This window comes from Festucalex cinctus, chromosome 19, assembly GCF_051991245.1.
Source record: "Festucalex cinctus isolate MCC-2025b chromosome 19, RoL_Fcin_1.0, whole genome shotgun sequence".
Classification (NCBI taxonomy): Eukaryota; Metazoa; Chordata; class Actinopteri; order Syngnathiformes; family Syngnathidae; genus Festucalex; species Festucalex cinctus.
Window position 1 is genome coordinate 14,408,712 of NC_135429.1, and position 10,412 is coordinate 14,419,123.

General features: G+C 36.9%; 1 protein-coding gene across 2 annotated transcripts in view; it reads left to right on the forward strand.

Moving 5' to 3' along the window:
- The window catches only part of cpne4b (copine IVb), a 30,572-nt gene extending 21,801 nt beyond the window's left edge, over positions 1–8,771 (forward strand). For both annotated transcript variants that reach the window (XM_077507920.1, XM_077507921.1), the window contains 4 exons: positions 55–106; positions 2,025–2,158; positions 2,363–2,599; positions 7,569–8,771. In XM_077507920.1, the coding sequence (XP_077364046.1) occupies positions 55–106; positions 2,025–2,158; positions 2,363–2,599; positions 7,569–7,700 (555 nt within the window). In that variant the 3' untranslated portion in view covers positions 7,701–8,771. The remainder of the gene's footprint in view (positions 1–54; positions 107–2,024; positions 2,159–2,362; positions 2,600–7,568) is intronic.
- The last annotated feature ends 1,641 nt before the right edge of the window (positions 8,772–10,412 follow it).

Genomic DNA, 10,412 nt, shown 5'->3' on the forward strand with positions numbered 1-10,412 from the left:
TCGGATTGCGTGTCGCTGTACATCGTGTGACGTGTGTTCTCTGCCCGCACGAAGGTGTCACATGATTTCGCCGTCAACTTTGACGAAGACAATCCGGAATGTGCCGGTGAGATGTTCAAACACAACGCAGCTCATTCACATTCACGCATCACAGGATGGGAAACAGTTCTGCAGTGTCACCTCGTGCGACAGTCGGGACGATTTTTCTCCTCCTGTATCGCACGCACACGTCCAACTGGGAGATTTGTCACGATGCTGCAAAAGTATTTCAGGCTCTAAGGCACGGAGAAAAACAACACTAATCTGTATGTGTGAAATGGGCTTCTGTTCTCTGCACATTGCTGCTTTCGTGCTGTGAGCTTAGATGTGCCCAACTTTGGTTTGTGTGTATTATGTCACGATAAAAAAAAAGAAAAAAAAGAAATAAAAATGTCCCGTCAGCTTGGAGAAGAACGTGATTGTTGTAGCAAATACCTGCGGACTCAAACTCCGGTTCTGCTGCTGTTGGACTAGATTTTATTGTCTGGGTATTAGAGGTGCAGGTTGGTGACACAATTGTCCCCCTCAGCGGCCCTTTTTGTGGAGTACCCCAGGGGTCGATTCTAAGCCCTTTACTTTTTTTTTCACCGTATCAGTATTTTTTCAAGTGAGGCATCCAAAACTGGTCCATAACCCAATCTTTGTGAGCCATGGTAACTAACAATAGGGTGAAGCTGGACTCCGCTCTGAGACTAGATCAAGGGTCTGGAGCCAGTGGCTCCTTGTCACTCACCTATGGCTCCCTGTGGAGCTCTAAAATATACTAGAAATTAATATATATATTTTTTTAACACAATTATTTTCTAGATAAAATATTCTTTTAATTAATTAAATCAAAAATGCCCTGCGATTGGCTGGCAACCAGTCCAGGGTGTACCCCGCCAACTGCCCAAAGCCAGCTGAGATAGGCTCCAGCACCCCCCACGACCCTTGTGAGGAATAAGCGGTCAAGACAATGGATGAATGGAAAATTAAAAACAATGAATCATTAAATATTCAATCAATGTAAGAGTCCAAATTTTTAAAGGGATACTTCACTTATTTTAGCCCATTATAGCAATACAAAAGTTAATATTTTGTCTATAATTAATTTGATGCTTTCATTATTTTTCACATACAACTATTACCTTTAAAAACAAATGTTGCTGTCGACTGAAAATGACATCACAAGGGTTCAGGTAACCAATCACAGCTCACCCGTTTTCTCGGTTTGGTCATGAGACATTCACAAGCTGCGCTGTGATTGGTTACCTGAACCCTTGTGATGTCATTTTCAGTCGACAGCAAGTTGCAAAATGTGTTTTTAAAGGTACTAATTTACATGAAAAATAATGAAATTATCAAATTTATTATAGGCAAAATATTCATGTTTGACTGCCAAAAATGGCTAAATAAGTAAAGTATCTCTTTATCAGAAAAAGAGAGATGAAAAGAAGATTTTAAAAAAACAACTAAAAATGTCCAAAAAGTGACCATAACATTTCCAAAAAGGAAGAGTAAAAGCAGAAATTTACTATAAAATGTCCATGAAATTGAATTAAAAAAAAGGCATAAAAGAAAACATTCAAAAAGTAACTATAAAATGTCCAAAAAGAAAAGAAAAAAAAAAACTCCCCCAAATTACCATAAAATGTCCACAAATTGCCAAAAACATCACAAAATTTGTAGCAAAAAAAAGGCCGAAAAATAGCCATGTAATGTCCAAAAAAACGAAGAAGAAGAGAGGCAGAACATTACCATATGTCCCTAAAATTGAAAAAAAAAAAATGTCAGAACGTTGACAGAAAGGCAAAAGAGTCTAAAAGTGTGTGAAAAATTACAACAACCAAAAGATCCAAAAAGGGAACACAAAAGGTAGAAGAAAATTCATCTCAAAGTATTGGTTGCTGCGTATATGTGGTTGCCTATTTTGTGCATTTTTCTTCGGCTTTATAAATTACGTTAGAATGAATTGGTTAATGTATTTACTTATATGTATGTTGCAGGAATCCAAGGTGTAGTTGAGGCCTACCAGAATTGCCTTCCCAAGATTCAACTTTATGGGCCCACCAATATCGCCCCAATCATCCAGAAAGTAGCCTCGTCTGCCTCCGAGGAGATGCACACCAAAGAGGCCATGGTGAGAGAGAGAAAAAAAAAAAAAAAGACAGAACTCAATTTGAAAAGAATTGTAGCTCGTTATTTTTATTTTTTTTACCCTTCATGATACAAGTGGAGTTCTCATGTCCCTGTCTAAAAGCTTCCTACTTTTTTTTTTTAAGTGCCTCTCCCCCTCCTCCCTTTCTCAACCTCAAATGTCTCCCCTCTTGTGTCCCCGCCATAGGAATATTTCATCCTCCTCATTCTGACAGACGGCGTCATCACCGACATGGCCGACACGCGGGAGGCCATCGTGCACGCTTCCCACCTCCCCATGTCCGTCATCATCGTCGGCGTGGGCAACGCCGACTTCACCGACATGCAGATTTTGGACGGCGACGACGGCATCCTGCGTTCTCCCAAGGGCGAGCCCGTCCTCCGAGACATCGTCCAGTTTGTTCCCTTCAAGGATTTCAAGCATGTGGGTGGCTATGGCAAGCGAGATACAAGTACAAGTCTGGAATGTCTTTCTAAGGAGAGATGTGGCAACAGTATAAATGCAGCAGATATTGGCTACGCATCCACAAAATAGCCAAAAAAAAAATCTGAAAATTGATTTAAGAAAATTCAGGAAAGAAAATGTTCAAAAAGTAACCATGAAACGTGTAAAACCAAAAGAAGAAATCCTGAAAATTACCATAAAATGTCCACAAAATTGCACACAAAAAAAAATCTGAAAATTGATTTAAGAAAATTCAGGAAATAAAATGTTCAAAAACAAAAGACGAATCCTGAAATTACCATTAAATGTCCACAAATTGGTAAAAAAAAATTAAAAAAAATAAAAATCAGAAAATTAATTTAAGAAAATTCAGGAAAGAAAATGTTCAAAAAGTAACTATAAAATGTTCAAAAACAAAAGAAGAAATCCTGAAATTACCTTTAAATGTCCACAAATCCCCCCCCCTAATAAAAAAATATAAATAAATAAATAAAAATCTGAAAATGTATTTAAGAAAATTCAGGAAATAAAATGTTCAAAAAGTAACCACAAAATTTACCATAAAATGTCCACAATTTTTTTTTATTTTATTATTTTTATTATTTTTATTTTATTTTTTCAAAAAATAGCCATAAAATATCCAAAATTGAAAGAAGAGAGGAAGGAAATTACCACATGTACATAAAATTGTCAAAATGTTAGAAATTTGACCGAAAGGCAGAAAATCTAAAAATGTATGAAAAATGAAAATACAGACATATTTTTTTGTTTGTTATTTATTTAGCCTAAAATAGCTCTTTTGACAGGAAAGGTTGCTGACCCCTGGTCTATCCACATAATAGGCAACTGTGAAGAAAGCACCTTCCCCTTTCAGTTTCAACAACTTCCCCCTTAAACTCTCAGCAAGCTTGAACTCCAGCATATGTCGGCCAAATGTGGCGAGTGGGCGTAATGATAATAAGCACATCAGCGATCAGTCCGTGTCTATTTGCGTGTGCGCGCACGAGTGTACACAGTGGCATTGATTTAGTCAGGCTTTGACAGGGCCTGTTTGGCTGGATTTGTTACGCTAAGTTTGCTCTGTGGCAGCTTGAGAAATCAACCAATTACGCTCTAACCAAACAGAAAGTGCGTCTGTTGTTTGCGCGTGGGTGGATGGCAACTCGATAAGAGTGGGCGTTAGGAAGATATGAACCTGAACATATTGATAAAAGGATGCGCATGCCGTGGAAGTAAACAGGCGTGGTCGGTTGGCGCGTGGGTGTTTTTTGGCGGCGGAGTGGGTCAACAGGAGAGGGGAGCTAATGACAAAAGGGAGCGAGGGAGTGTGTGACAGAGGTGGAGAGGTGATTTTCTGCTCTGTCGTTTCTTTTCAGAGGGGATTAAAAGGAGCGAGCAAGTGTGTGACAGGCAGAGTTGGATGTATCAGGTAGGAAGGAGCGGAGCGCCAATGGGGTGGGGTGCTGGGGGGGGATTAGAGGAGGCGGAGGGGGGACGAGCGGACTTTGATGGCGCATTGTCTCAGGGAATTATGTTGAGATAGAAAGTGACTGACTTGGAGGGTGTGCGGTCTGTAAAGTTAAACGTGTTAAAAACGTTTTGCCTTTTTGTCATTCACGACGGTGGCTTGAGATGCAAGTGGCTTCATTTACGAGCTCACGTTCAGTTGTTCTATTTTCACCACTCACCCAGCATTCAACTTTCTTCCTTTTACTGTCAAACTGTACGTAAAATATAGAGAATTACACAATGTGGATTTAAAACAACCGTATAGCTTTACCTTAATCGCTACTAGCTTAATGCTAACAAATAATGGGAAACGCAATCGACGGGCTAGTGAATAGCATCAGTGTTGCGGTATTCTAACTTAAAACATTTTATCCATCCTTATGGCAACTTCGACACTGTCCAAAATGGCGGCATCTTCAGCTTTTGAGCCCGCCCCAATACAATCTACAACCAAATCTGCTGGGTCAAAATTATTAACCCAACATTGCATAAAAGAACCCTAACTTGTCAAAGTTCATAACTACTCAGCGAGTGAGTTATGAAAACAGCTCAGAATTTTTATTATTATTTTTTTTTTAGTGTAAGAGAAGCTGGATCCTTGTGCAGTATTAATATCTAATGATATTAATATGTAATATGCATCGTTATTATACTGCCCCCATGTGGCCAAGGCCTGCACACCAGAAGGAGCGGCCCAAAGTACTCTATATTGAATTGAAGCAAAAAAAAAAAAAAAAAAAGTAATAATTTTTTCCATTATATTTGTTTATTTTATTATTATTATTATTATTATTATTATTATTATTATTATTATTATTATTATTATATTTTATTTTATTTTTGCTGGAACCAATTCATGTAATTTCCATTCAATTCAATGGGATAAGATATTATGAGTGTGGTCACCATGCACATTTATCATAATTAAAAAAAAAAAAAAAAAAAGTGCTATGGCTTTTAGGGATGTAACGACAAGCATATTACGTTCCCCTTCATCTGTCAATTAGTATCGATTTCAAACATAGAAGGGCCAAAACATCCCTAATGAAAATTAAATTGCACTAAAAAAAACTAGCCACGAGAGGGAGCTAGAACTGCACAAATGGAAATCAACCTGACTTTTTTTTTTTTAACAGATGTGCTGCTTGTAAATATTGTGAACATGACGACGATATTGTGGCAGTTTTAATATCGCAATATTGCACTTACCGTTACATCCCTAATGGCTTCATAATAAGCGCACCCTTCAATCTTCTGGAACGAATTTGAAACTTTCCACTGGAATTAACAATAATGGAATGTAAATTTGATAAATTGTATTATAGTCCCTACAGGAGACTGAATTAAAACAAGAAAAACAGCTTAATTTAGGTCATAACAAAGAACAGATGTTATGCAAATTCAGTTCAGTTTCTACCCTTGCACTGGGCATCCCTCGGTCTCCAACGTTGATTCCATTCAACCTTGATCTTCCTACGTTAATGAAGAAGATAACTTATTTAAAGCCTTCTTCATCACTGATTCGTCGTTCACTCGTCTGACTCCTGTGCAGGCAGTGTGGGTTCAGCTCCGATTTAGCGACAGTGTGACTGGTAGTCTGACCGTAATCCGAGTCACCTCACGACAGAAAATGGATGGATGGTAAATCACTATTCGCAAAATAAAAGGGGAAAAATATGTCTAATTGAAATTGACAGATGTGGAATATCATCAAAATGACTCACGCTATACTTCCCCATGGAGGGCACAGTAGAATAGTGATGAGCACATCACAGTCTCACAGTTAGTTGAAGTGCTTCAGATGCGAGTCTGGCACGTAACCTCGATGTATAATCTTGCTGTCTGCCCACATTCTCCTTCTTATTTCCTTGAAATGCCTTGTGGCTGCTCCTTCTTTTTGAAGTGAAAGAAAAAAAAGTAAAACCTAAAGTGCAGAGTCTTAAGTTTTGGATGAATTTGGAGGCTTATTTCCTCCCAGATTTGAGTTAAAATTCCAAATTGTATGACCTGTGTTGGCGAAGTCATTCATAAAAAGAGGTGGCAAAAGTAGTTTACAAGAGAGAATAATAAAGAAATTTACTTTACTATGGGATAAAAAATAGTTTGATTTTTTAATTTAACACAATTTTTTTTTTACATGACTTTTGCTATGAATCATTCTTTAAAAGGGGAAGACTTAGACTTAGACTTAGACTTGACTTTATTGATCCCTTTGGGATGGCTCCCTCTGAGAAATTTACATGTCCAGCAACAATAACAACAGATAATAAAATAAAAAATAATTCAATTAATTAATAAATAAGGTTATTACACCAGAGTTTGAATTATTATTATTAATAAAAATAATAATAATAAAATAAAAATTCAATCAATCAATAAATAAGGTTATTACACCAGAGATTGAATTATTATTATTATTATTATTAATAATAATAATAATAATAATTTAAAAAATTCAATCAATCAATAAATAAGGTTATTACACCAGAGTTTGAATTAATAATAATAATAACAATAATAATAATAAAATGAAAATTCAATCAATCAATAAATAAGGTTATTATACCAGAGATTGAAATAATAATAATAATAATAATAATAATAATAAATAATAAATAAAAATTCAGGTGGTAAATTTCGCTTTAAAAAACACCCCAACGGGACTTTAGATAAAACAAAAGTAATTTACCTTTTAATTAATTAATAATTGCTGAATTGCATCCAATTGATATGATGCTGTTACGTTTTGAGCAATACACGCATGCATGCAATTGCATAATTTGCATATTTAATCAATGTTTGCAAATGACATTCAGATAATAAAATGCATTAATGTCAAAATATTATGGTATTTTGTATTCATTTTATATGACGCGAATACACAAGTAATTTAGCTGATTAATTGTGATTAATCAAAATTAAAAAGTGTGATTAATCAGATTAAAATTTGTAATCATTTGACAGCACTACTTATATTCCATAAATACAATATTAATATTAATTAGAATGTTGTGTTTACGGAGGCGCATGCAACATATTATTGGAAAGAAAATCTCTGTCCTAATTTTTTTTTTTTCCAGACCTCAATCAATCAACCACAGTTAACATTACCTCTCTCTAGGACTAGAAAGTAGAGTTACATGTTCAAATGTTGGGAGTAAAAGTAAAAATGTATAAGTTCAATTCCCTTTTTGGAAAGCGGAACCCGTTCAGATGCCAACCAAGCCCCAGAGGAGGAGCACATGTTGAAGTTTTTGGGTTCCCCGTACAAGCTTGTCTGATCACGTCAATCTCACCGCGCTCAGCCTATGACAGCATCGGGCTCAACAGTGGATTCCGGCCTGCGAGCGTCACGCATGGCTAGCGATGCAGAAGTCTTCTATCAACGGATTCACTTTTCTTCTCTCTCTCTCTTGTCTGTCTGTCTCTGTATTGGCAGGCGTCCCCAGCTGCCCTGGCGAAAAGTGTTCTGGCAGAAGTCCCGAACCAGGTGGTGGATTACTACAACGCTAAAGGCATCAAACCCAAGTGTATGTCGGACTATGAGTCAACAAGGACCTTCAGTCCCTGACGACGGACTCGCCATATACAAGTTTACAATCAAACACAAACGTGCGCACGCGTTCATGTAAATACATCCACGTTTGTCTAGCTCAGAGAAATAGGTTGTTCTGCTGTACCAATTTGAATCCCATCACTGACTAATCGCATGTTTGGCCATGATGGCGTTACCTGGGAATTAATTACTTGTATAGCTTACAGATGTTTCTAGAAACGAACCAGCATGCAGACCTCAGCCGACCCAAAAGAAATGACGATATACCTTATTTATAATAACTAGCAAGATCACACAAATGTGATGAATGTATTCTGAGAACTAGCATTGCACTTTGTATTTACGTGAATATTAACTAATTTGCTCCCAAAGACGTATTTATACGTTTTTTTTCTTCGTTTTTTTTAGTTTTTTTTTATGCTAGAGCATACAGAAGGCAGCCCCTGAACTGAAGAGAACGCTTGAATCAAAGGTAGTTATAGTTATTACAAAAACGGCCAGCAGGTGGCAGCAGAGTATAAGAGATCAACTGGGGCCATGTTGCAAAAAGCTCTTTTCCCCACTGTTTTAAACAGATTTGTGAATAATGATTAAACTTAGCTATATTCCAATGCTAATGGCTGCAAAACGGGAACATAAAAATATACCTTTTTTTTTTCCTAATGAAAAAAGAAATGCTAAACCTTCTTTTGGTAGGTTCCATGTTTTTTATAAAGAATAGAACACAATATTCTGTGGGCCTTGCAAAATCAGTCAAAATCCAGTAAAACAGCTGGGAATGAATGAGTTAATTTCCCATGTTAGTGTTTTGCATAATTGCATGCATAATTCTGCTAGCAAATCCGTCGTTGAGGCTTGCTGGTTATGAAATAAAGTATCTCTGTCATTTCAAAGATTGGGCTGTTTTTCTACAGAATTGTTTTCGGGGCATAAATAACTGAATAATTGTAATAATTTCTTAATAATCTTCCTAAATTGTAAAGAGTTTGGCAGGGATAGATAGCTGTGTGTTGTTGTTGACACTGATCTGTGAACTGTTTCCCCTCCCCTGAAACTGCATGTTGATTATAATAAAGGCACTTTGTTTTTCTCATTTGGTGTCGTTTTCAAGAGTGTGTGTTTCAAGTGTAAAATAAATCGATCCCCTCTGTGAGGGCAATTTGAAAAAAATGAAGCAGATGAACACACAAAGGAGAGGCTGGGGGGCGCAGATGTCTCATACTGGAGAATTTAATGAACTCGGCTGAGGAGAGTTGAGCAATACAATGGGAATCGCCCAAGTTGCAAAAGCTCTAACTTTAACCATAATTGCATAATTCACATGATAGTAATGTGGAGATTCTGTTTAATTCTTGATTGAGTAATTATGCAATAGATTTTATTTTATTTTTTTTAATTCTCCATTCATCATAATCACAAGTTGACCCAAAGGACAAGAAGGTACAACAGGTGATGCAGTTTGTTTGGTTTTGATTGTCTCAATCCCTTTGGCGCCATCTCTCGAAGCGCGCCGAATGTACGGAATGTAATGAATATTTGCATAATATGCAAACCTCCAGTGAGCCGCTGAGGAAAGGACTCGTACCTCTTTGTCGCTCACACAGCACCAAGTTGTCAGCGCCAGTGTTTGGATACACAAATAGCAACGGTCCTTAGACATTTGGGCTGTTGGAATTCAATCATCATAATTTTTTTTTTTTTTTTTCAACTTTCTATCTGATAATACATATATTTTAATTGTAAAAAAGTGTATTGGCCAATTCAGGAAACTTATTTGTCAGTGGTTGTACCGAAACGCCTCATTTTAGTAACAAAACGTGAGTTTTCAGCATACTGTAGATTAAGAAAAAACATGAAATAAAGCGAAGGATTTAGCTTCCTTTTGCCTAAAGTCAGCTGGGGTAGATTAGAAATAATGGATAGAATCATCTGTCTTTTCACAGGCTTTATTATTGGAAACAGAGCAAGAAAAATGTCTGAACTGCAATTGGGTCAGTCAATACTCTCAGTAAACTGCACACATTTTTCTGAAATGACAACCTCAAAACCCAAAAGCACACTGCACATGACCTTCAGGTGTTATTGCATGAAGTCATATGATCAAAGTTTCCGGGCAAACGAGAAGATAAGACTGTTTGCGTGCTAATACAATAATGACGCAAAAAGCAAACAAAGATCATCTCATTGCTAAAGCTAGCTTACAAAACAACAGGCTGTAGTGTCAGTGATGTTGATGCCCCAAATAGCATTACACTTGTGATATGAGTGGAGAAGAATATCCACTAATTGTCATATTCCACATCAAGTGTAACTGAATTAACACATTAACATACATCCATTTCAGAGAAGGGGCCTGCCCTTTGGGAGAGGGGCGAGGTGCACACTGGACTGGTCACTATCTAATTACACGGCACAGGTCGATAATCATTTACACTCACATTCATATAAATCCGCAATTCAGAGTTCTTTATTAACATAACATGCATGTTTTGGGAAGGCGGGATGAGAAAATCCACCACCCACAAGGATGACATGCAAATCACAGAGGAAAGCAAACCATAAACCTGATAATAGTGGGCAGACCTGCTCTTCATGTGTTCATCACAGTGATCCTTATTTATTTTTTAGCTTTATATATACACAATTAAGGCAATTGATAAAAATTTGCAATGCTAACCTCTAAGCAGATAACAAGGTAAATGTGAACGATATTAACATTTGAATGAA